This window comes from Hemicordylus capensis, chromosome 14 (assembly GCF_027244095.1).
Source record: "Hemicordylus capensis ecotype Gifberg chromosome 14, rHemCap1.1.pri, whole genome shotgun sequence".
NCBI lineage: Eukaryota > Metazoa > Chordata > Lepidosauria > Squamata > Cordylidae > Hemicordylus > Hemicordylus capensis.
In genome coordinates this window covers 16,674,836-16,700,971 of record NC_069670.1, presented here as the reverse complement: position 1 = coordinate 16,700,971, position 26,136 = coordinate 16,674,836, and the positions used below count along the sequence as shown (strand labels likewise).

At 51.6% G+C, this 26,136-nt stretch overlaps 2 protein-coding genes across 6 annotated transcripts in view; both read right to left on the bottom strand.

Moving 5' to 3' along the window:
• Window positions 1–15,083, bottom strand: part of SPTBN2 (spectrin beta, non-erythrocytic 2) — a 64,910-nt gene extending 49,827 nt beyond the window's left edge. The window contains exon 1 of the mRNA XM_053277636.1: window positions 14,927–15,083. Coding sequence (XP_053133611.1) covers window positions 14,927–15,083 — 157 coding nt within the window. The remainder of the gene's footprint in view (window positions 1–14,926) is intronic.
• A 4,219-nt stretch (window positions 15,084–19,302) lies between these two features.
• The window catches only part of LOC128337077 (acylphosphatase-2-like), a 46,964-nt gene continuing 40,130 nt past the window's right edge, over window positions 19,303–26,136 (bottom strand). For 4 of the 5 annotated variants that reach the window (XM_053277661.1, XM_053277659.1, XM_053277660.1 and 1 more), the window contains one exon: window positions 19,303–19,415. In XM_053277661.1, coding sequence (XP_053133636.1) covers window positions 19,354–19,415 — 62 coding nt within the window. In that variant the 3' untranslated portion in view covers window positions 19,303–19,353. The remainder of the gene's footprint in view (window positions 19,416–26,136) is intronic. The other variant, XR_008312173.1, reaches the window with a different exon arrangement.

Below are 26,136 nucleotides of genomic sequence, written 5' to 3'. Positions count from 1 at the left end.
GTGGGAAGGGAGTTTAGAAGTCTTTTAATCCAGGGATTCTCCAGGTCCCCAGCTGTTATTGGACTTCAACTCCCAGAATCCCCAACCAAGGCCACTGGGGCTGAGAATTATGGGAATTGAAGTCCAAGAACATCTGGGGACCCAACGCTGAGAATCCGTTCTAGCCCAACCCCCTGCTCAGTGCAGGAAGCCGCTAGAGCAGGCCTGCTCAACCTTGGCCCCCCGCCGCTGTTTTTGGACAACAACTCCCAGAATCCCCAGCCACAGTGGCCAATAGCCAGGGATTATGGGAGTTGTAGGCCAACATCTGCAGGAGGCCCGAAGTTGAGCAGGCCCATCCTATAGAATCCCGGACAAATGGCTGTTCAGTGTATGAAATTAAATGAGTTCAAGTGTTTAGGGGCAAATGAAATGCATCCTAGGATGCTACAAGAACTTGCTGATATATTCGCAGAATCTCTATCATCTATGACAAACAGATGATAGTGTCACCGGCCACCGAATGTTGTCCTAATCTTTGAAAAGTAGGGGGGGAAAGGAGGGTCCAGGAAGCCACAGACTGATACCAGGGAAAACACTAGAACCAATGATAAAGCAGTCCGTCAGTATGCACCTTGGTAACAATGCAGTGATTACTGGAGGCCGGCATGGATTTGATAAGAATAAATCCTGCCAGACTCATCTTCTCTCTCTCTTTTGACTGGTTTACTCATAAATGGTGGGGTGCCGTTTAGCTTGATTTCGGCAAAGCATCTGACAGCATCCCCACGCGGTTGTGGTGATCAGACTGGTCAAATGCAGGCCAGATAAGACTGTCAGGAGGAATCACAACTAGTTGGGAAAACTGTATTCATGGTTTCTCATCCAGCTGGAGAGACGTTCTGAGTGGAAGAGGAACACAGGAAGCTGCCATATACTGAGTCAGACCGTTGGTCCATCCAGCTCAGTATTGTCTGCACAGACGGCAGTGGCTTCTCCGAGGTTGCAGGCAGGAGTCTCTCTCAGCCCGATCTTGGAGATGCCGCCAGGGAGGGAACCTGGAACCTAGATGCTCTTCCCAGAGCGGCTCCATCCCCTCAGGGGAATATCTTCCAGTGCTTACATGTCGTCTACCATGCAAATGCTCTCCGGTCAGCTTATTTGCATCTGCTGCTACACAGGAGCCTCTCACCTCCTAGATCACCCTTTCTTTCAGACCAGGGCTGCACATCTTCGTCCCGTCCCCCCCAGCTGCACTGGGACAACAACCCCCATCACCCCCAGCCACAGGGGCCAATAGGGATGGTGGGAGTCGTAGTCCAGCTCCTGTAGGAGGGCCGAAGTTGTGCCCCCCGGTTCGAGAGCTAAGAGAGCTGGCACTCTGCGCGGACTCAGGGGTCCTCTTCCCTCTGCCATCCCCCGCACGTGTGGCTGCAAAAAGAAAAGAGGGACCCGGACGCCGAGCCCTGTCTGGGGCTAAGCCCCAGATCTGTTGTTTTCTTCATGGCCTTCTGCACAGCTGGCATCTGCCCTGCAGGGAGGCAGGTGCTGCTCCGAGGTCCCGGCCCATCACACGCACGGCGCAGGCCCAGGCAGCTGCGCAGAGGCCAAGGGCTCAGCCTGCCCCTCGCCTGAATCACCTGGACAAGTCAGGGCAGGGCTCGTGAAGGGGAGAGCCAGACTGCAAAAGGGAGCGCTCTGGGAAGAAGGTCTCGCTGCCTGCCGGCCGCCCCTTCCTCCCCACTTCATAACTGACGGTGGCCTCAGACCGGGGTAGGCAATCTTGCCTCTCCAGTTGTCGCAGAACTACAACTCCCATCACCCCCCACTGCCATTTAGCTGCAGGAGCTAAGCAGGCTTCAGTGTGGTTGGCGCCTGGATGGAAGACCCACCTGGATGGAACGTCACCTTTGGGGGTGGGGCCCGTAGGATTCCCCCCCCCCCCGGGCATTTTTCACACAGCAGGCTTTGGGTTGACTGCGAGGCTTTATTGCAAGCTCAAAGTTGAGATGCGAGCTAAAAGGCGGGTGTGAAAAAGACCCAGATGGGGTGAAAAGTTGCAATCCTACACTCACAGACTTAGAGGAGTAAACCTCATTGAATTCAGTGGGACTGCCCCCTCTTGCCCCACCAGGGACGCCCATGGGTGGGGCTGCGGCTCAGTGATTTGAATGTCTGCTTGGCATGCAGAAGGCCCGAAGTTCAATCCCTGGCAGCATCTCCAGCCTGCCTGAGACCTTGGAGACACTGCTGCCGGTCAGTGCAGACAAGACTGAGTGAGAAGGACCAAGGGTCTGACTCGGTCTGAATCAGGTCTAAATCAGCTTCATCTCTTCCCAGAGGCGGAGACAGAAGCCCCAAGCCCACCAGGGCCCTGGATCCACGATGTTAAGATTAGGGGGCAATCTCTAAGCAAGGGCCAGCCCTACGCCGAGGGCTGCGAGAAAGCAAGATCAACAATGACCTACACCTCATTCTGGACAAGGTTCCTCTCTTGCAAATACTATCTGGTTTGCGCGGGGGGAAGGGGGGAAGGGGGGAATAGTCCTGTCTTTGCTGACCGCTTCCAAATTGCTCACAAGTATCAACGGCCCGTTTGATCAACCCAGAAAAACATCGCACCCCTAGTCCATCCTCACACTCCTGCCGGCCACACCATGACAGGACCCAAGAACATCAGCTCTACAATTCAGCCCATCTCCTGCCCTACACACAACCGAGGGGTCTGCTACTCAGGGCCTTTTTAAGACTGAGAGGCCAGGGGCGGGGTGCAGGATGCTCATTTAGGGGGAGCCCCATCTGACTTTCTTCTCAGTGCACCCTGTCTCCTTGTATTTCCTCCCACCCTCCTCAGCTTAAAGAAAAAGCGAACTATGCCTATGATCTTTTCCAAAACCATCTATATGGACATGGTAATAAGCACACAGCAGCGTGTGGAGGAGAGCTGGTCTTGTGGCAGCCGGCATGCACGGTCCCTGTGGCTAAGCAGGGTCTGCCTTGGTTTGCATTGGGAAGGGATGGAAAAGGGCATGTGAGCGCATGTGATATTCCCCTTAGGGCAGGGCTTCTCAAACCCAGACCCCCAGATCTTGTTGCACGACAGCTCCCAGCATCCCCAGCCTTCATCCACTGTGGCTGGGGATGATGGGAGTTGTAGTTGCAGCAACCAGATTTGAGAAGCCCTGCCTTAGGGAACAAGGATGTAGCTCAGTGAGAGAGCATCAGCTTTGCAGAAGGTCCCAGGTTCACTCCCTGGCAGCATCTCTAGGTAGGGCTGGGAAAGACTCCTGCCGGGAACCTTGAAGAGTTGCTGCCAGCCAGTGTAGGCAATGCCGAGTCAGATGGACCAACAGCCAGTGTAGGCAATGCCGAGTCAGATGGACCAAAGGTCTGACGCAGTAGAACGCAGCATCCTATGTCCCTGTGTTAAGATTTCATTACTGAGACAACAACCACAAATATTTATATACCGCTTTTCAACAAACGTTTCCAAAGCGGTTTACATAGAGACATAATAAATAAACAAGATGGGTACCTGTCCCTGAAGGGCTCACAAGCTAAAAAAGACAAAAGATACGCTATCGAGAACAGCAAACAGGAGCCCTTTTAGGACAGCGGGCCGGTTCGGGGAACAACAACCCCTACAGACAATAAGGCTGGGTCACGGAGAGAATCTGCCCACCCTGGCAGTATTCAAAGACATTCTGATGTGATCTTGGCATGTCCTTTCATCATGTGTGAGGAGCTCTACAGGCGCGACAGAATCCTGTTTCAACTATGAATAGGGCCCACCATGTGTGGGGCTCAGAGCAATTATCCCCTTTACTCTCCCCAAAGGACCCTGGGTCTGCTTCAGCAATAAGAGATGAGGAGATGGTACAGCTGCCCGATATAGTAGCAGCAGGGATTCGAACCAGAAACCTTCTGCTTGATAGTCAAACATTTCGTAAACCCCTCCCCCCCCCCGTATTCTACCAAAGAAAACCACAGGGCTCTGTGGTCGCCAGGAGTTGAAATTGACTTGATGGCACACTTTACCTTTAAATGGGGCAGCGGGGAAATAACTTGCCTAGCGAGCAAGAGTTGCCAGTTCGAATCCCACGGGTATATTTCCCAGACTATGGGAAACACCTCTATCGGGCAGCAGCGATATAGGAAGATGCCGAAAGGCATAATCTCATAGTGTGCGGGAGGAAGCAATGGTCAACCCCTCCTGTATCCTACCAAAGACAACCCCAGGGCTCTGTGGGCACCAGGAGTCGACACCGACTCCACAGCACAACTTTACTTTAAATGGACCCAAACCTGCCATCTTAAAAAATGGCATCTTTTGAAGAGGGGCGGGCGGGGGGGGGGGACATTTCCATCTCCCGGGACACTCTGCTGCTGACTTCAGAGGGAGTGACTTTCCTGACTTTCCAAAGGAAGGCTCCCGGGTAAATTTGCTGAGCTGGGATTTATCAGGGCGTTCGATTCTACTCAGTCTGGGCTGAACCGGAATGCTGGGTTTCCTTCGCCCAGCAGAGGTGTTCAAGGACGGCACAGCAGAGCTAGCAAGGACGGACGGTCGATGGCAATTGCTGTCATGAATGGGGCCCTCTGTTCTTATCCTGAAACACCTGGAACCTCCATGGAAGCGTCCCAGTCTTGCTGTGGAACAGACATCACATGCCACTGCCTTTTCCTTCCCTGTGCACGGTTGTCTTCTTCTCAAGATCGAGACCCCAGTTATTGATGGATTGACTGATTTCTAGACCGCCCTTCCAAAAATGGCTCAGGGCGGTTTACACAGAGAAATAACAAATAAATAAATAAGATGGCTCCCTGTCCCCAAAGGGCTCACAATCTAAAAAGAAACATAAGAGAGACACCAGCAACAGTCACTGCAGGGATGCTGTGCTGGGGCTGGATCGGGCCAGTTACTCTCCCCCTGCTCAATAAAAGAGAATCACCACGTTAAAAGGTGCCTCTATGCCCAGTTAGCAGGGGTATTTATCTTCCAAGGGACGAAGCAGGTCCTAAAAAGCAGGGGCAGTCTATCCGAGGCTCTCCGTCCATGCTTGGACTACATCTCCCATCACCTACTGCTCTCATTGGGGCTATGGATGATGGGTGTTGTAGTCCAGCCAAGGCTGGAGAGCCTCAGGTTGGCTGCTCTTGCTCACCCATTTCAGCCCCATCAATCTTTTAAGATCCCCCAAGATTCTCTGTTCTACTTCATTAACGTTAGTTTCCTGTCAATAGGCTCTCTGTTCCCAGCCCCTCTGCTCTGAACCAGCCCAACCCACTCAGCAGAAAACAGAGGCCTTCTGCCTGGAATAGTGGCCTCCCAGGATCTTCTGCCTCGGCCACCAGCTCACTCCACCAAACAGATCACACACACACACACACACGGTCCACAATATAGCAGGAAACTGAGTCCCGGAGTTGCAGTTCAAAGCTATTCTATCCTGCAACATAGGAAGCTGCTGCCTCCTACCGAGTCAGACCCTTGGTCCATCTTGCTCAGGACTATCTACACTGACCGGCAGCAGCTCTCTGGGGTTACAGGCAGGAGTCTTTCCCAACCTGGAGATGCTGCCCGGGATTAAACCTGGACCCTTCTGTGAGCCAAACACATACTCTACCGCTGAGCTAGCCCCATCTCTTCTTCTCCCCCTCCTTCCCCCCTGGGTGTTTTCCACGCAGGGGCTTTTCACTTGCATCTCCTCCGGAACGAAGGGTGTGCGTTCACATATCGGACAGATTTACCCTGAAGTCCCTGCGAACTCTCGGGGAGCACTTCACACACAATTCAGGTTTTTCACTGTGTGTTTAGCCTGATTTATATCCAGGGTTAAAAAAAATAAATCCACTTTTTGTGTCGGTTTTTTGGGGCAACTTTGAACTCGCAGTAAACACACGGTAACGCCTGCTGGGTGGAAAACGCCCAGGTGTCAGGAGAAAACCCAGGATCCTCCCTTTTAAACTCTGCCCTGCTGTTCAAATGAAAGGAACAAGCCTAACCAGGCTTGTCCTGGATAGGCTCTCTACCATGGAAGCGCCAGTCCCTGTTCAGTCCATGTCTGCCTGCCAGTCTGGCTGTGGCTAGTTAGGGCTAAAGGGCCCTTTACACATGCCCAGAGGCACTCCTTTCATGATTACTTTGTTCATACATTCCAAGACTCAGCCTCTCTGTACCAAATTCAGACACAAAATTAACCGACCATTCCAGAGGTGTGGACAGAACCCAGGAGCTCTGCATCTCAGGACCCCTAAGATGTCTCCATTCACAAAACCAAACCAAACCACAGAACAAAGATATCCCACCCTGGCACGCATACACAAAGCTCATGTTTTCCACTGGGATACCTGTATTTCATAGGAACAGAGGAAGCTGCCATATACTGAGTCAGACCATTGGTCTATCTAGCTCAGTATTGTCTTCACAGACTGGCAGCGGCTTCTCCAAGGTTGCAGGCAGGAGTCTCTCTCAGCCCTATCTGGGAGATGCTGCCAGGGAGGGAACTTGGAACCTAGATGCTCTTCCCAGAGCGGCTCCATCCCCTGAAGGGAATCTCTTACAATTCTCACATTTCTAGTCTCCCATTCAAATGCAACCAGGGTGGACCCTTCTTAGCTAAGGGGACAAGTCTTGCTTGCTACCACCAGACCAGCTCTCCTCTCTATTCCATTCTGTCACCCACTGTAGTAGATAACCTGGAGACTGGCTGGGCGGTGCGGCACGGCGCTTACATTCCCAACACATTTGTGTCAACAGCCAATATCACAACGTTAAACAGGCACACCTCAACGGCATCACTGCCCCCCACCCGGCTTCCCAACTGCACCTTCCGAAAGAGAAAGGCCTCCGATCTGAAGAGGAAGATTTATATCTCGCAGGCCAGTTTCTTGGCTGCTTCTTTGGGAGGGACGGGACTTTTATGCACATAGGAAAGAGCGGAGCTGGGATGTTAAGGGTGGGAGAAATACTGGTGCCTTTCCTGGAATATGTTGAGGGTAACCCGTTCACATCCCAAATGCTCTGTCCTAGCTCCCCCGGGGAAGAAAACAGTACTGTCTTTGATCACGACGTAGAACAGAACCGGAATGGGGCAGTTGTGATTCCCGAAGCGGGATGGGGCAGTTGTGATTCCCGAAGCGGGATGGGGCAGTTGTGATTCCCGAAGCGGGATGGGGCAGTTGTGATTCCCGAAGCGGGATGGGGCAGTTGTGATTCCCGAAGCGGGATGGGGCAGTTGTGATTCCCAACATACAAAGTAGCACAGAGCTGCATCCCTGCATGGGCTGCCACAGGAGTTGGAGGGCACAAGTTTGGCAGAAGTAGGGCAGCGTATAGAGAAAAAGGTGCAGAATGTGGGGCACTAGCCCCATTCCCCTCCTGCTGTCAGAGAGGAGGCGGGTGGTGGCCAAAGAGGGCCTTTTTGATGGCGTCCCCCTGTACAGAATGTTCTCCCCAGAGGCATTAGGTGGACACAGACTTGAGCAGCGTTGCAGTGCCAAGTGGCGGCAACTCCCGAGCTTTTAATGGGCGGTCGGTTTTATTGCCTCCGTTTCACTGCTAGCCTGACTATTTTGACGGCTTGTTTCCTGGTTTCCCTTTTTTTAAAAAAAAAATCCATTGAAATTTAAATGACTGAATTTGAAAACGGTTTACTGCCAGCCACCTAGGAAGCTTTTGCTGAAAGGTGGGGAGAGAGAAACTTCATGCATAAATAAAACAGTGACGGGCGATGGGGAGGCGGGAGAGGGGCGGAAGACAGAGGTCAAGGTGAGCTCTCCTCTGGCAGTGCTTCTTAATGGACGGAGATTGGCCGAGGGTCGGAGTGGGCCAAGTTGGCCCTCCAGCGGCTGTTGGACTACAGCTCCCATCATCCCAGCCACCGTGACCAATCGTGAGGAATGATGGGCGTTGTAGTCCAAGCAGAGCTAGAGGGCCCGGTCTGCCCACCCCGGCCAAAGGCCAGGGGCATGGAGGCAGGTGCCAGGCGCCTGCCTCCAGGACCGTGTGCCATGGCGGATGGCCAATGCTGCCTCTCCTGTCTGTCTCTCTTCACAACGGCTGCCTGCCCCAGCCCAGGCTTATTTCCGCCCTCCGGGACACAGGGGGTGCCCGGGGTGCCTCCATGTTGGGGCCCCCCCCTCCTGCACCCGGGCACAGCCCCCCCCAAGCATCACAGCCACGCAGACGCCTTTGCCCCTTGCTGTTCCAGCGTGCGCACTGGGCTAATTCCCGACAGCACCTTGCGGATTAGGCTCCCAGCCGCTGCCACTTGGAGGGGCCAAGACTTGAGGGGTTGTTGTGGGTTTTTTTTTAACCCCTCCCTTTCCACTGGGCACTGCCCCCCCAGTCCTCCGCCAACCCACCCGCCCCTTTCCTCCATGCCTCCTACCTTGAAGCTGCTTGAACCGGCCTTCCAACACGTTGGCGTACTGGACGGCATTGACGAAGGCTGCCGGGGAGAGCTCGGCGGACGGGGGAGGAGGACCCCGACTCCCCCCCAGCAGCTCTGGCTCGGGGTGGTCCATCCTCGGGGCTGGGATTGCCGCTGGCCGCGGCACGCACCCCACTGCCCTAAGGCGAGGAGAGCTGGGCCCAGGTAGCAGGCAGGCAGCACCTTCGGCGAGAGAGTGGAGAGCTCCAAAAGGAGCTGGCTGCCCCCTCCCGAGGGAGGGAGGGTGGCCCTGGGAGATTTACATAAAAACAGGTTGGGCCACTCTGAACGGTAGGGGTGTGCTGAGCCCAGGCAGGCAGGCGGTGGGGGCTGGGTTGGGCTGCCTGCCTGAAAACAAACGTGTGTGAGAGCGCGAGACACACACACACACACACACACACACACACACACACAGTTTCAACAGTCTGAAACTAGCAAATCTCAGCACTGGGGATCAGCCAAGGTGATGACTGAACAGGGCTCAGGATGCCTGGGTGCCGTCCCCAGCGCCAGCAAGGGAGGGACAGACCTGTAGCAGGGGAGAGAGAGGCAAGGGCAGGTCTGCGCCCTCCCCGTTTTTTCTGCCCCCACCTCAATTTTTATTTTTATTTTACAAACAAATTTTAAAAAACTGACTGCTGCGTGCACTTAGGACTGATGGGAAGCAGATACGCTGCCCGCCCGCCCCTTTTCTGTTCCCCTACCACCAAACCTTTAGGCAGGCTATGGGCCTGGGAAGCAGCACTCCCTGTAACAGGAATCCCCAGCTGTGGCTGACTACAACTCCCATCACCTGCAGCCAAAGGCCATTGCAGCAGGGGGTGATGGGAGTTGTAGTCAACAACACCTGGAAATCCCTGTTATAGGGGACACTGTTGGGGAGAAAGGCCCAGTGGGCAAAAAAAGAGTGCTGAGAGCCTCCATTCTCTTTTGGGCTCCGGGAGGAGGGAATTGAGAAGGGAGGGTTTGGGGGCTCATCCAGGAAAGGAAGAACAGGTGCTGGGGCTCAAGCCTGCCTGAATCCTGAACATTTACCCCTTCTGACCTGGTTCTGGTCTGGGCTTTGGTTCATGGCCAAGTCTTGCCTCACTCTAGCCCCCTAGTCTCTTGGAGGCCTGGGTTCAAAGGCCTACCTTTGCCACTGACCTATTCCATGCCCCCAGGCAAGTCTCTCTGTCTCTGCCTCAGCCCTTCTTCTCCCCAATCTGTGCAATGGGCATAATGAAATGGGGAATCTAAGCTTCGCCTCTAGCTATGCAAAGCCCTGGAGCACGTGGAGTCATTATCAAGACAATAGCACTGTTCTCACGGAATGTTAATGGGATAGGGCAAGTGCCCTGCACTTCGGATTTTTGGTCCTGTGCAGAAGCTGCCACATACTGAGTCAGAGCAGTGGTCCAACCAGCGCAGTATTGTCTACACAGACTGGCAGCGGCTTCCCCGAGATTGCAGGCAGCAATCTCTCTCAGGTCTATCTGGGAGATGCTGCCAGGGAGGGGACTTGGGACCTTCTGCTCTTCCCAGAGCGGCTCCATCCCCTAAGGGGGGAAGATCTTACAGGGCTCACAGGCAGTCTCCCATTCATATTCAATCAGGGGTGGACCCTGCTTAGCAAAAGGGACAAGTCATGCTTGCTACCAGAGGACCAGCTCCCCTGTGGTAGAAAAACCTAGGTAGGAGAAGCAGGGAGTGATCATCTGTGAGGCAGGGGCTGGGTGGGTTCCGGCTTCTCCTCCTCCTACCTTGTTAAAGTAGTGGGTACAAGCTCTGGGTGGGATGGTGCCATCCGACCCGGTTCCCGTCTTGGAGACAGTCACTCCCCGCACCTCCATCTTTGTTTTTTTTTGCTAACAAGCGGCCAAATATCGGGAGCAAACACAGCTTCCAAAGCTGGGTAGAACACTTGTCTGAAACCACGAACGGCCGTGTGGACAGCCCTATTTATTTATTTATAAGATTTGTATACCATCCTTCCAAAATGGCTCTGAATTGAGCAAGTGCAAGGTTCCTAGCCATTCAGGCAAATCCATTGCTTCCTCCAAGGTAAAGTTAAATGTTCCGCCGAGTTAGTGTCGACTCCTGGAGTCCACAGAGCCCTGTGGTTGTCTTGGGTAGAATACAGGAGGGGTTGACCGTTGCCTCCTTTCCCGCAGTATGAGATGATGCCTTTCAGCATCTTCCTATATTGCTGCTGCCCAATAGAGGTGTTTCCCATAGTCTGGGAAACATACCAGTGGGGATTCGAAATTCGAAACAGCAACTTCTAGCTTGCTACTCAAGTCATTTCCCTGCTGCGCCATTAGGTGGCTCTCTTCCTCCAAGATAACTCGGAAATTCAAATTTGCAGCTGCCTCTTCCTCCAGCTGGGAAGAGGCAAGCCCGTGGGCACAAACAGATCCACATTTTTCTCTGGGGCAGGGAACAAGCGGAGAAGGCCAAGTGGCCTATTGCTTCCCCAGCATTTAGAAAAAGAGAGACGGGGAAAGCAGAAAAATAAAGGATGACCTCATCCAGCCACAGCTAAACAATGCAGGATTTGCGTCCCATTGTCTGCCTTTGTGTGGCCTTCGCTGGCCATGAAGCCCGGGCCTGGCGGGAGTGGGGCAGACGCTCTTGGCCCTAGATCCGCCCCTGTGTTAAGGGATCTTGATTAAGCACCCCTCAGGATCAGCCCAACATCATCTATATTTTGTTCTCCCCCTCTGCCTGCTTTCAACATGAATGCTTGAAGAAGAGTTCTGTGGCACTTAGAGGCTTGCTCCCCCAACATTCTAAGAATTCCTATCTAGTGACTACCATCTCACCCTTCACTTGCTGTGATGCCCCAGCCCTCCAACACACACCCCACACAGGTCTCCCTGGCTTCTCGTATTTCCTGCCTGCCCGCCCTACACACTCATTCCACTGGGTATCATCTCAGACTGTCATTAAGTGCCTGTTTACCGCTCCTCCCAAAGCGCCTCTCCTGGCAATCTCCCCCCGCCCGCCCCGCCCTTCCCTTCCCTTACAGGGCTGGAGACCACAGTGCCGCCAGGCCCTCCTTTCCAGCCTGGACGAGCTGGGAGGTCCGATTGCACAAGACCAGACTTGCTCACGCCGTGGATGGGTCCCAAGAGCGTGAACCTGAGGCCAGCCAGCAGCCTGTGTCCCTGGCTTTTTCTGCCTTGGCAGGGATGGGGAGCGGATGATGATGAAAACCCCGCAGTAAGATAACCCAAGTTTCCCTGAAAGCATCTGTGTTTTAAATGGGAGCAGCACTGTCCACAGTGGCGGGCAGTTGGCCACCTGGATTAAGCTCGCCAGCAACAACAGCATACTAGCGAGAGTCTGTGTCTGTGCTCCGAGAGGTAGGCAGTCCTGGCTCCCCACTCAACAAAACTCAGAGGAGTCAATGCCTCAGGCTGAATTCAGGTCAGGCTGACGAAGAGCACATTCTGAGTGCATGGCAGCCCTGAAATATGCAATTGTGCTTCAGTACATCCGGAGAGCGTCCGTCCTCCACCCCGGAACACACACACAGGATCTCTCTGTTCAGGCAGCCACAGAACTGAGCACATACTCTTTCCCCGGTAACCCTCTCAGAATGATAGAATCAGAGGGTACTTCAGAGGTCATCTAGTCCACCCTCCCTGCCCACTGCAGGGATCTGCTACAGCATCCATAGAGATGGCCGCCCAGCCTCTGGGAAGTGAAGGAAAGCCCGTCACTGCACAAGGTAGATTCCTCCACTGTCAAACAGCTCTTGCAGTTAGGAAATCCCTCCTGATGTCAATTTTGGATCTGCTTCCTCGTCATTTAGGAACACAGGAAAATAGGAAGCTGCCATATACTGAGTCAGACCATTGGTTTATCTAGCTCAGTCTTGTCTTCACAGACTGGCAGCGGCTTCTCCAAGGTTGCAGGCAGGAATCTCTCTCAGCCCGATCTTGGAGACACTGCCAGGAAGGGGACTTGGAACCTTCTGCATGCGAGTGCTCTTCCCAGAACGGCCACATCCCCTGAGGGGAAGATCTGACAGTGCTCACACATGTAATCTCCCATCCAAATGCAAACCAGGGCAGGCCTTGCTTAGGAAAGGGGAAATTTCATGCTTGCTACCACAAGACTAGCTATCCTTTCAAGCCCTGGGTTCTAGTCCTGCCCTCAGGAGCAACAGAGAAAAGTCTGCTCCAACATGACAGCAAGATGGCTCTCTTCTTCTCTAGGCGAAGTGTGCCCAGCTCCTTCAGCCATTCCTCACAGGACTTTGTTTCCAGACCCCACCCCATCTTCGCAACCCTCCTCTGAACCCGTCCCAGTTTATCCGTGTCCTCCTTCAATTCTGGGGCCCAGAACTGGACACAGCATCTCAAGGGAGGTCTGGCCAGCGTAGAGTCAAGTGGGGAAACCACTCCTCATGATCTGAACGCTAGGCCTTGCCTCCCTCTTCTTTTCTTGTTATTGCCTCCCCTGTGTCAAATTGTAGACTGTGTTTTCAGGGCAGGGACTTGTTTCATTTGTTACTTTGTAAAGCACCATGCCACTGATGACATGATCACAGATAATGGGAAGGGAGGGAGGGAGGGAGAGAGAGAAAGAAAAAGAAAAAAAAGAAAAGGAAAAAAAGGAAAAAAGAAAGAAAGACAGAAAGAGACAGAATCTTTCAGGTCAAAAATGATAGCTTCCACAAAAGCTCAAGCTCCTGTACCTCCATTACAGAAATCAAATGCTGGTTTTGCCCCCTTTTCTGGGAAGAAAGAAGAAGGGCCTATGCTACAGGCAAAGAGGGAGAGGAGTGCTAGAATCAAGCTGCAATAAAGGCTCTCTTTCGATGCCCCCCAAAGTGTGCATCTCCTGCCTTAGTAGCCGCCCCCCCCCCCACATTTCATGGACTAGCTGCCGGTCTCCCTGCACCCAGCCTGAGGCCCTGGCTGGTATGTCTGCCTGTGAGGGGGGTCACGTCTCCTCCATGGCTTGCCTAGGCACAGCAGCAGGCAGCCTCCTCCCAGCGTGCTGGACTAATGGAGAGGGAGGGAGACAGGTAAACAGAAAGGCAAGGCCACCAGAAGGTTAGGAGCAAAGTACAGGAGACGGGCAGAGAGAGGCAGATGAGAGAAGGGAGAGAGAACACTGTGTCTGGCCCATGAAACAAGGGACTCTGGGTCCCACCAAGCTCAGCCGCTGCCTATGAGCTAGGCTTCCGGGCCTCAGTTTCCCCTGGGGCATTTCAGTATGGGCTGAGAAAAGAGAGCATTGGGCTTGGATCTGGGAGACATACAGTACATGCAAGTAGGGATGTGCATGCAATCCACATGCATCGATCCGAATCAAATCAATTTGGAACCACTGAAGGGAGTGGCGATTCACGTGAATTGATTCGAATTTGAATCCGTTCGTGCAAATTTCGCGCACATCCAAGCTTTCCAGGTTTTTGCCGTAGACTCTCAGTACAAACTGCAAGCCAGCCTCTGTTTCTCCATCCGGAAAATGGGAATAAGAGAGACCTGCCTCACAGGGCTGCTGCAAGAGAGAAGCTGGCAACGTTTGTAAGATGACCTTTTTTTCCAGTCGTGGGTAGCTGGTGGTTTTTGAACTACCACCCTGAGTAGCCCCAGCGGCCAAAGGACAGGGATGATGGGTATTGTAGTCCAAAAACATGTTACCCAAGACTCCCCCCCTCATTTTTTAAAAAGGGTTACATGGAACAATAAACCCTCCTCCGGGGGGTACCCACAAAACCACATGCAATCTGAAAGCTCTGCCAGAAGGCTCCTTCCAATTTATGTAGAATAGGATTAGCAGCAGGACAATGGCACCCAGCCCCTCCCATCACCATCTGGAAACTACGTTTCCCATCATGCTCTGGGCTATTTTAAACTTCAGTTACAAGGTTCACCCTGCAGCGGTGGCCAGGAGGGTGCTGATCCTGTGCTGCAACCTCTACACCCCTGAAACGGGTTTATTTGTATGAGGAGAGGCCAGAGGCGGATTGAATGAAAGCTGGGAACAGATGGGTGGACCTTTCCTGCCTGCCTTGGAGGGTTTTTAGAAGAGGCTGGGAATAAATCTCTCTCTCTCTGGGACAGCCAAATGCAGCTCCGTTAACCCCTCCCCTTAGGACTTTATTTCCTCCGACAGAGCCATGATTTTAGGGGTGACAGCAGCATGCCCACCCCCCTGGCTGCAGAAAGACCTGGTCTTTCGGCAGAAACAGCCACCTGATGCTGCCTCCCAAATGCCTCCCAAATGCCTCCCAAATGCCAAGGGTGAGCAAGCTCTGAAAGAAAGGGGCTGGAGGAGCTCAGACCTGGGGATAGGCTTATAGCTCAGTAGCGGAGCATCTGCTCTGCATGCAGAAGGTCCCAGGTTCAATCCCTGGCAGCATCTCCAGGTAGGGCTGGGAGAGACCCCTGCCTGAAACCTTGGAGAGCTGCTGCCAGTCCGTGCCGGCACTGCTGAGCGAGATGGGCCGAGGGTCTGACTCTGTACAAGGCAGCTTCCTTGGGGCAAGGGAAGCCTCCGGGGCGTCTTACCTGCCAGTGCCTTGATGCGGGAGCGCTCAAAGAGCCGGGCCGAGCTGTTCTCATTGTCCCAGTCTTCATCAGCGACTTCCCAGCGGTTGTTGATGTCGTTGTACTGCTGCTGGATCTCCAGGCTGTCGAAGTCGGTGGGGGAGAGGGTGCTACTCATGGCGCTGTCGGCCCGGGGCCAGCATCCACCTGCAAGGGACAGAGAGAGCAGCAGGCACCAGCCTTCAGAAACCCAACAGCCAGGGCTATGTGACGTGCCTCCTTCAGTTAGAACAGGGGCAACTAAGCCCTCGCTTACAGACACGTGTTGATTTTTAAAGTTTATCACTTGGTTTGGACCTTCCTAGACTCGCGGATTCTTCTGCCCTCGGTGAAATCTCCCCTCCTCTCCTCAACCACCCCCTCAGCTCCTCTGGAACATTGGGACCTAGGAAGCTGCCATAGACTGAGTCAGACCTTTGGTCCGTCTAGCTCAGTACTGTCTACCCAGACTGGCAGGGCTTCTCCAAGGCTGCAGGCAGGAATCTCTCTCAGCCCTATCTTAGAGATGCTGCCAGGGAGAGAACCTGGAGCCTTCTTCATGCAAGCATGCAGATGCTCTTCCCATCCCCTAAGGAGAATATCTAACAGTGCTCACACATGGAGTCTCCCATGCAAATGCAAACCAGGGCAGCTCCTGCTTAGCAAGGGGACCATTCATGCTAGCTACCACAAGACCAGCTCTCCTCCCCTGCTTCCAGTCTCTTTTAGTCTCCTTGCCCCTCCTTCGAATCAGAGAATTTCAGCTCTGGAAGGGACCTTTTGAGGCCTTCTAGTCCAACCTCTCAGCAGGACAGGAGACTGCTTCAGCGTCCCTGACAGGTCTGCCCAGCCCCTGCCTGAAAACTTCCAGTGAAGGAGAGCCAGCCACAGCACGAGGCAGACTGTTCCACTGTCAAACAGCCCTTGCGCAACTTCGGCCCTCCTGCAGGTATTAGACTACAACTCCCATCACCCTCAGCCACAGTGGCCAAAGGCTAGGGCTAATGGGAGTCGTGGTCCTGCGACATCGGGGGACCCCAGAACTCCTGTCTTAAAGGAACCGGGCACTTTCTGGATCCTGGTTCCTGCCCCTAACGACTGCATGCTACCAATCTGAATCCAGGTTAGCTCATCCTCCATCATAAAACTGCAAGTTCATCATTTCTGTGGCACACAGAATCTCTGAGTCGCAAACAATGCCAGAGATTGATTTGAATAACTGCTGGTGTCTGTATTTCCAAAGGAAGGGCCTCCATTGCTTCTCTCTCGCAAGCTGTCTCTGCACAACCAGAGATACGCCGAAAACAAAGGATTCATTGACTCCGTTTGCACAGGGCTCCCTCCCCGCTAGCATTTTACAACCGAGACAATCTGCAGAGAGGGCTGCACACCCAGCTTTCGGAACCGTCTTCTGCATCTTAGGAACCGCTGGCCTGAAGAAGGGCTCAGTGGCATTCAAGAGCTTGCAGAACAAAGGAGGAGTCTGGGCTGGTTTTAATCAACTGTCCCTGTTCGGATTCTTTCCGAGGGCTTCAGCTGGGTGTCAGGCAGAGCATCTTCAAGCTGGGCTTGACAAATCCCAGGTGGCAGGGAGCCCGTGTGACTAGAAATTTAACCAGGGCTCCTAGACTAGGATATTCAGAAGCAGAGCTACATAACAAAATCTTCATTTGTCCCAGGCAGTCCTGTTTCCATTCCAAGTATGTCACTTGTAAAGGGGATAAAGAGACGCCCAGTTATCTCCCCTTCCACAATGCATCTCTTAAGTCCAGTAATTTAGTCAAGGATCAGTTGTCTGGCTCTTAAATTTGAGGGCTGGCTCCTAGATGCAAATAAAACTAGTCCAGGCCTGCCTTCGGTGCTGGAACTCAAAGTGATGGACATGGTATTGTCCACCCAGTATCTATAGATACTTGGCTTTCCCAAGGTTCCTGCATCATGAGCCACAGGTCAGCCTCCGTGAGGCACTGGGGCAGATCTCGAACCTGAGTCCCTGATAAAAGGTAAAGTGTGCTGTCGAGTCAGTGTCAATTCCTGGCACCCACAGAGCCCTGTGGTTTTCTTTGGTAGAATACAGGAGGAACTGACCATTGCCATCTCCCACGCAGTAGGAGATGATGCCTTTTAGCATCTTCCTATATCGCTGCTGCCCGATATAGGTGTTTCCCATAGTCTGGGAAACATACCAGCGGGGATTCGAATCGGCAGCCTTCTGCTTGTTAGTCAAGCATTTCCCCGCTACGCCACTTAAGGTGGCTTGGAGTCCCTGGTAGCATGTTTCAAACACCTTATTCCCTGGGCCACCAAGGCAGCATCCAGGCTCAGGTAATTCCTGGCCTCACCTTTGCTGTGCTACAGCACCACCCTTATCATGGTCAGAGTCGGTACTGCAGCTCTTCAATGCAGGCAACTTGAGGAACAAACAGAGACTTAACTAGCCCCTAGACAAGCTGTTCCAGGCTGACTTTCTTAGTTCCAAGTTCCCTTGCCTTTGACCACCCCTTCATCCTCAGCAACAGGTCTTTCTAGACAGAGTGTGATGTTCAGGTCTTTTGCACAAGTTCCAGGTGCAATCCTCACTCCCTGTTCGCACACATTGATGAGCTTCTGTGCTACTTTCTAATCCAGTGTTTTTCACTGTAAGGCCTGGGGAGCAGTCAGGATCAACCTTAAGCACAGCCCCTGGACTAATTGTTCATTGGGGCCTGTGTGACACTTCGGCCAAAGCTGAATCCTCTGCACAGTCCCCACAGCAGCATGTGGAAATGTGCAGGCCTGCAGAAATCCAACAGTCTACTAGTCTGTGACGAGTGGAAAATGATACCCGTCGAGTGAAAAAAAGACCTGATGAACAATGTACCAACATAGCTTGATAAGTAAAATATTTTGTCTGGCTGATAAACTGAGCCAACATTTCTTCACCCCCGGAGATGATCATTCCCACCGTGCAGTGCTATGCTCTGCCCAGCTCTGGGGGGCCCCTTTAAAGGAAGTGGAGCCTTCTTGAGCCCCTCCACCATCTTAGAAGGCATGCACAGAGTGCTGGGAAGCGCAGCCCTTCCCAGGGCTTTCCTCTGAGAGCTCTTAAGAGAGGCCTCCGTCTCTCTTAAAGGGCCCTCCCAGCACTGAGGAACGTGCAGTACAGTGCAGAGGAAAGCACAGTCGGAAACAAATGGTTCTTGCATGGAAGGGTTTGGATTACTTGTAAAGGGGACAGAGAGAAGCCCATTCACCCAGCCCCCCTCCACTATGTCGGTCACTAAGTTCAGTAATTTTGTCTGAACCTTCCATTGCCTGGCTCCTAAATTTATCCTTTGTCTGGCTCCTAAGTTTTTTGTGGCTCCTGAAACCAGCTTCACAATATGCTTTTAAAAAAAAAAAGCATCCTCCCGTTTAAATTTGTTTTGTTAAGAAGTCAGAGGGCTATATGGGCTCCTGGATGCCTCTCTGAGCGACTCCCCCCGCCCCCTGCCAAAATCCAACGAGACAAGCAGGCGAGAATTGAATCAGAGCAAGGACAGCCTCTTGGAGAGTTTGGGGCGGGGCAGCCATTGTACCGGAGAGCTCTCCATCATCTTGAAGAAGACCAGAGGGACAGGAAGCCAGGCCGCTGCAGTGCTGCCTCAGCCGAGGCATAAACAGAAAGGCTGCGCTTTCTGCACTGCAGCCATAACAAATGAGACCTGTCTGGGGAGAGCGGAGGAGAGCCGCAGATGCAAAGCAGATCTGGAGTGTGTGTGTGCGCGCAAAAGAGCGTTAGCGTGGCCTGCTTCCAGGCAGAACATCCACCCGAATGGCTTTCTTTTAGGGCAGGGCTTCCCAACTTGTGGTGCTCCAGATGATGTGGAACTACAACCCCTGCCATCTTCAGCCACAATTTGTTGTTATAAATTTCGTTGTAGCACTGGCTCCTACTTTTCGCATTCAGGAGATGGGTTCAATTCCCCCTCCGGCCCTAAAGCTCGCCATGGCGTTTTGCACACAGCAGGCTTTACTGTGAGTTCGGAGTTGCCCCCAAAGCTGGCGCAAAAGGTGGATTTTTTTTAACCCTGGATATAAGTTGGGCTATAACGTGCAGTAATAAACCCTGAATCATGTGTGAAGTGCTCCCTGAGAGCTCGCAGGGAATTCGGGGTAAATCTGGCCAATATGTGAACACACACACTTCATTCCAGAGGAGACGCAAACTAAAAGCCGGGTGTGAAAAACACCCATGTAACTTTGGGTAAGCCACTATCTACAGGCCCAACCCACCTTACAGGGCTGTTGTGAGAATAACCATGAGTCAGGGAATATTGAAGATTTAGTATCCACTTCATCCCAGTTTAAGGCCCAATTGTCAGGCGGCCTCACTTACATGCAAAGACAACCTGGTTCTGGCCACTGAGGTGCTGAACAACGCCACGCCGTCAAGGTATCCAAGTTTCCCCTGATGGGTATGGGCTTGAGAGTTCACTCTTTATACAAGGACCTGGAATGCAAAAAGAGAGCGGATTAATCACTTCCTGAGCAACTGTGATGTCACAGAACATCCACAAACATTCTAACATCTGATGGGGAAATTGTCAGTGGCTGAATGTCAATGAGCTATGCTTTTTCTCTGTGGCAAGGGAAAGGTCTACTTGGCTGGGGATGGGGGAAAGCCTCCTACAGCAGGATTTACAGATTTGAGCTAGGGAAGAGAGGGCAGGCAAGGGAGACTGAAAGACGGCAGAGGCCAGGAACTGAAGAGGGTAGCGGCACATTAGGAGTAGGTAAATTTCACAACTGGCTCGAACTAATCGATCATATATTTATATCGTATAGTTAACCCCTGCTAACTGGGCAAAGAGGCACCTTTTAACGTGGTGATTCTCTTTATTGAGCAGGGGGAGAGTAACTGGCCTTATCTAGCCCCAGCACAGCACTTCCAGTAACTGTTGCTGGTGTCTGTCTTGTGTTTCTTTTTAGATTGTGAGCCCTTTGGGGACAGGAAGCCATCTTATTTGTTTATTATTTCTCTCTGTAAACCTCCCTGAACCATTTTTGGAAGGGCGGTATAGAAATTGAATGAATGAATGAATGAATGAATGAATAGTATATTTTTCAGTAGGATGATATTCTTGCAGTACTGCAAAGGATAACGCAACATGATTTATGTTATTAAGGAGCCAGCGTGGTGTAGTGGCTAGAGTGCTGGACTAGGACCGGGGAGACCCGAGTTCAAATCTCCATTCAGCCATGAGACTAGCTGGGTGACTCTGGGCCAGTCACTTCTCTCTCAGCCTAACCTACTTCACAGGGTTGTTGTGAGGAGAAACTTAAGTATGTAGTACACTGCTCTGGGCTCCTTGGAGGAAGAGCAGGATATAAATGCAAAATAATGATGATGATGATGATGATGATGATGATGATGATTTGGTTACAGACTGAATATACAGAATAAAGGAGAGAAAGGGAGGGGAAGAGAGACAGATGAAATCAAGGCCTTGGGGCTGTTCAAGAGGGCCGATGGTGATATTCATTCATTCATTCATTCATTCATTCATTCATTCATTCAATTTCTATACCACCCTTCCAAAAATGTTTACACAGTTTACACAGAGAGATAATAAACAAATAAGATGGCTTCCTGTCCCCAAATGGCTCACAATCTAAAAAGAAACATGAGAGAGAGACCAGCAACAGTCACTGGACGGATGCTGTGCTGGGGGTGGAAAGGGCCAGTTACTCTCCCCCTGCTCAATAAAAGAGAATCACCACGTTAAAAGGTGCCTCTCTGCCCAGTTAGCAGGGGTTAAATAATGCTCTTAGATGCTGTCTAAGGGCAAGAAGAGGAGGACTTGGGAGGGGAAACAGTTTGGGGTTCTGTTTTTGTTTAACATCTAGCTTGAAGACCACTTCTGGAGAACACAAAAGCTCATTTATTTATTTAAAACATTTATGCCCTGCTCCTCCAGTACACTACTGCTCGGGCCGCTCCCAACATCAATAAAATGGATACGATATAATACAATTAAATTAAAAAATTAATCGAACTAAAACAAGTTTTTAAAAAACCAAGCTAAACCCACATTTAACAGATACACCCTTTAAAAGTTTCAGGTTAAAGATTATAAGGAAAAAGCTAACAACTCAAAACCCTACCCAAGACAAGCAGATCAAACGTTAAAAGTCCTCTCTAAAAAGCTGTGCCTGAAGTGGGCTTCTTGTTGTTGTTGTTTGGATGCTACTTTGCGATACCTAACACAGGCAACTGCATCCCGGGGGAGTAGCTGCATTCCTCTATCACCACAAAAACAACAAAAAGCTGTGTGATGTCTTAATTCGGAGGTTCTCAACCGTGGGCCCCCAGATGTTGCTGGAACTACAGCACCTATCATCCATAGTCAATGCAACCTTCAACCACTGTGGCTGGAGAGGATGGGAACTGTAGTCCAGCAACACTGGGGAACCCAAGGTTGAGAGCCTCTGCCTTAAAGACTCACTCATCCATTGTAGCAAAAGCTCTGGAGGCCTAAAGGTGGCCTTTTACCGCTATATATCCCTGCTCAGAGAGGGATCTCTGCCTCCCCGGAGATCCCCGCCACTGGAATCTCTAAAGACGCGGGGGCAATCGGTCGCTGCCAGCCGATGCCCCACCAAGTGGAGATCTGGGTCATGGCCCCAGTGACTCTGACTCCCTGTGGCAGATGCAGTGCCAGATCTGGGTCAAGCGGCCAACGCAGGTCACCGTGGTCTCTCTGCCTTCTGGGGGCTCAGCCCTGGCAGGGAGGCGGGAGGCAGCTGACGCTGCAAAGGATGCTTCCCAGGATGAGCAGGGAAGGAACAGCTGAGACCCGAGCGAGTGGCTCTGCGGGGCAGCGCGGGGCGGGGGGGTGTCACGGAGGGTGGGCATATATGCAACTGGTATTGAGAGGCATCCTGCCTCTGAGGCTGGAGGTGGCCCATAGCCACCAGTCTAGTAGCCATTGATAGACCCGTTCTCCATGCATTTGTCTAAACCCCTTTTTAAGTCATCCAAGCTAGTGGCCATCACCACATCCCGTGGCAGAAAATTCCACAGATTATGCACTGTGTGAAAAAGTACTTCCTCTTGTCGGTCCTAAAATTCCAGACCTTCCGTTTCATGGGCTGACCCCTGGTTCTAGTGGTGTGAGAGAGGGAGAAAAATTTCTTTCTGTCCACTCTCTCTGCTCCGTGCAGAATTCTATACACCTCAATCAGATCTCCCTGCAGTGACCTCTTTTCCAAACTACAAAGCCCCAGGTGTTGTAGCCTTGCCTCATAAGGAAGGTGCTCCAGGCCACCAATCATCTGGATTGCCCTCTTCGGCACCTTCCCCAGTTCTACAGTGTCCTTAAGATACGGTGATCAGCACTGTACGCAGTACCCCAAATGTGGCTGCACCATAGATTTGTACAAGGGCACTATAATATTAGCATTTTCATTCTCAATCCCCTTCCTAATGATCCCTAGCATGGAATTGGCCTTTTTCACAGCTGCCATGCACTGCGTTGACACTTTCAGCGAGCTGTCCACCACAACCCCAAGATCTTTCTCCGGGTCAATCACTGCCAGCTCAGAACCCATCAGTGTATATGTGAAGTTGGGGTGGGGTGGGGGGGTTTGCCCCAATATGCATCACTTTACACTTGCTTAAACTGACCTTTAAGGGCTTTTAAACCTTAAAGATGCATCTGTTCACCCAGGCTTTTAATTGATGTTGGTTTGATTGTTTTTAATGTTTTAGAAGATTGTTTTAAAACAATTTTGTTTTGTTTTTAATTTCTTGTTTCTGTTTTTAACTAATGTTTCACTTTTGGTTTCATCTGGTTGTAAACCTCCCAGAGACCTAAGTTTTGGGTGGTATAGAAATACATTAAATAAATTAAATAAATAAACAAACTGCATTGGCCATTTTGTCACCCACTCCCCCAGTTTGGAGAGATCCTTTTGGAGCTCCCTCCACTCTGTTTTGGATTTCACTTATAAAGCAGATTCACTTATAAAGCAGATGCTCTACCACTGAGCTACAAGCCTCCCCTAGAGGTTATGCAGGGATGGGGTCAGGAGTGGAGTCCAACAATCCAACTATGTAGCCCGTTGGACAGTATCAAACAACTATGCCCCATATTGCACCGACTCCATTGAAAAGACATTGGTCTCATTTTATAGCTGGAGAACGCCACAGCACAACAAACGACTAACCCAAGACTGGACTGAATCTGCCACACAGGATTCTTAATGCTAGAGTGCCTCTGGGCATACGCAGAGGGCTTTTCCTTCACTACTGAGCAAGCACAGCTTCCCTCCTCCCCATAGATCCAGAATGACAAAAAGGGGCTGGCAGAGGGATGGTATAGCTGCCACAAAAATTAAAGAACCTAACACATCCCTTTAGAAATTTAAGCACTGACCCCACCTCCATTGCCAGCAATAGACTTCAGCCAAAGAACACCTGCATTCTGTTCCACTCCACACATTAATCCATTCCTTGTTTTCCCTTCTACACAACTCCCCCATCCCTTATAACCAGGTTCTTCTTGCCAATCACCCCTCCCTTTTAATTTTGTGCCCAGACAGCCCAGGAGCCCATTTTCAATGCCACAGCTGAGCGATACAACATGGAGGGGGAAATCCTCTGGTCACAAACAGAGTGCCTTTCCCTCACCCATGAATAGGGCCGGTCTCCTGCATCCGCACTCACAGACCGCATGCTTAGACAGGATTTTCCGGATAAGGACCGAGCCCACAATCCATTTCTTCGCTTCCACAAAAATAAAGTGAAATAAAATCCATTCCTAGTTTCCGCCTTCCCTTATTCTAGCAAATTCCCAAAATAAATCACTCTCTCTCCAAAAAAAAAAAAGGCTTACCATCATAGTCGAATAGAAGAAAGGGCTTTCCATTTTTTAATGTCCATCCTGACATTCTGTCAATAACCTAAGGCAGGAAGGAGAAGGGTGAAGAAAGCGCTTCTCCTGCCAAGCCCCTTCCGCACGTCAACCCAGCACGATTCCCTTTAGGCTCCAGCTGGCTCCTGCCCCTACCCCACCCCGCCCGGTCGCAGTGGCTGGGGAAAGCAAAGAGAACTACCCAACGGTAAAAGCTTCTACATTTCTTTCCTTAGGTATGTAAAACAATATCCTGCTTTTGGAGAGGTATATCTTTTATGCTGGTTTCTTGGCTTGTTATGTGATCAGCAATTATTTCTAGTGTCACGGTAAGTAAAGGTAAGGTAAAGTTGTGCTGTCGAGTCGATTTTGACTCCTGGCGCCCACAGAGCCCTGTGGTTGTCTTTGGTAGAATACAGGAGGAGCTGACCATTGCCTCCCCCCGCACAGTATGAGATGATGCCTTTCAGCATCTTCCCAGATCGCTGCTGCCCGATCTAGTACCCGCAGGGATTTGAACCGGCAACCTTCTGCTTGTTAGTCAAGCATTTTTCCCTGCTGCGTCACTTAAGGTGGTGTCACAATAAGAATTAGTGTAAAAAAGACCAGGGGTACAAAACCAGCTCTATGACTTTGGCGGACACTAGGCTGGTTCGCACAGTCTAGAGGAGAGCTGCTCCTCTGGTAGCAAGCATGACTTGTCCCCCTTGCTAAGCACGGTCTACCTTGGTTTGCATTTGGATGTGTGACTACATGTGCGAGCACTGGAAGATATCCCCCTCAGGGGATGGAGCCGCTCTGAGAAGAGCAGAAGATTCCACGTCCCCTCCCTGGCGGCATTTCCAAGAGAAGACTGAGAGAGACTCCTGCCTGCAACCTTGGAGAAGCCGCTGCCAGTCTGTGAAGACATTACTAAGCTAGATAGACCAATGGTCTGACTCGGTATAAGGCAGCTTCCTAGGTTCCTATGCTTTGCATGCAGAAGGCCCCAGTTTCAGCATCTCCAGGTCGGGCTGGGCAAGGCTCCTGCCTGGAACCTCGGAGAGCCACTGCCAGTCAGGGTAGACAAGACTCAGCGAGCTGGACCAAGGGGCTGACTCAGCAGAAAGCAACGTCCTACGTATCGATGTACAGTCAGTGGGGTCCACACTAAGCTACATGAACCAAGGCTCTGAGTCAGCTGACCAACTAAGACGGAGGATGGGGCCACCGCTCGGTGGCAGAGCATCTGCTTTGCCTGCAGAAGCCCCCAGATTTTCTCCCTGATCGCTCCAGTTAGGGCTGAGAGAGAAACTCCTGCCTGAAAACTTGCTGCCAGTCAGGGTGGACAATCCTAGATGGACCAAGGGCCAGATCTCTGTCCTGGGGAGTGCGATTCCCCTGCAGGCCAGGGCTCCGAAAAATGCAGCTGTCCTGGCTGGCTTTGTTATGTGTGGATGCAGATCTCCACACGCTCCTACACCCAGCGCCATCCCGCTGACACCAAGCCTGGGCAGACAGCAGGCGGCCCTTTCCACCACGCCCTGATGCCAGCCACTACTGGCGGGCAGAGCAGAACCAGGCGGTCAGTGGGGGCCCAGTGCCAGCCCTAGGAGCATCAAAGCAGCTAATCCACAGATTACACCCGGCCAATTGACCAGTTTATTCTTAGCTTCGGAGCGCTGAAGGAAGCTTATACTCTTAAGGATTCCAGCGAAGGAACTACTCACTGCCTGGACTTGGTCCCAGAAGGGTTTTCAGCCACAAGCATGAGGACTAGAACCTTTTTTAGTTTTATGTTTGCTTTTCAAAAATCCAGATCGGCACACATGGTGCACAGACTCACACAGAAACCTATATTTTTAAAACTAGCTGGATTTCAGCAGCTAATCCACATGGGGGCTCTCCTCCCAACAGGTCTTTGCCCCCTTCCCAGCCCTCTCCAAGTCACTTCTACAAGGATGTCTGGGTCAGCAGAGCTGGGAAGAATAAGATGGCAGCCTAGATCTGAGTCAAGATTTTGTCCACAGCCTCTTCTTCAGAGCCCGGGGCCAGATTCAGCCCGAAAACATACAAAAACAGAAAAGAGGGCACCCATAAGCATACACAGAGTGCAACTCCAGCAACACCTTCCTCAGTAACTGCCACCCTACCAATATCGGTAGAATTATCTAGGCTACCAGGTCAAAAAAGTATGGCTTCCAGGCAGCCTTTTGGAATACAAATACAAACAGGACAAATATTTATATACTGCTTTTCAAGAAGAGTTCCCAAAGCATCTTACACAGATATAAAGAAATAAAATAGCTTCCAAAATAAATTTTGGAGGCCCCAAAT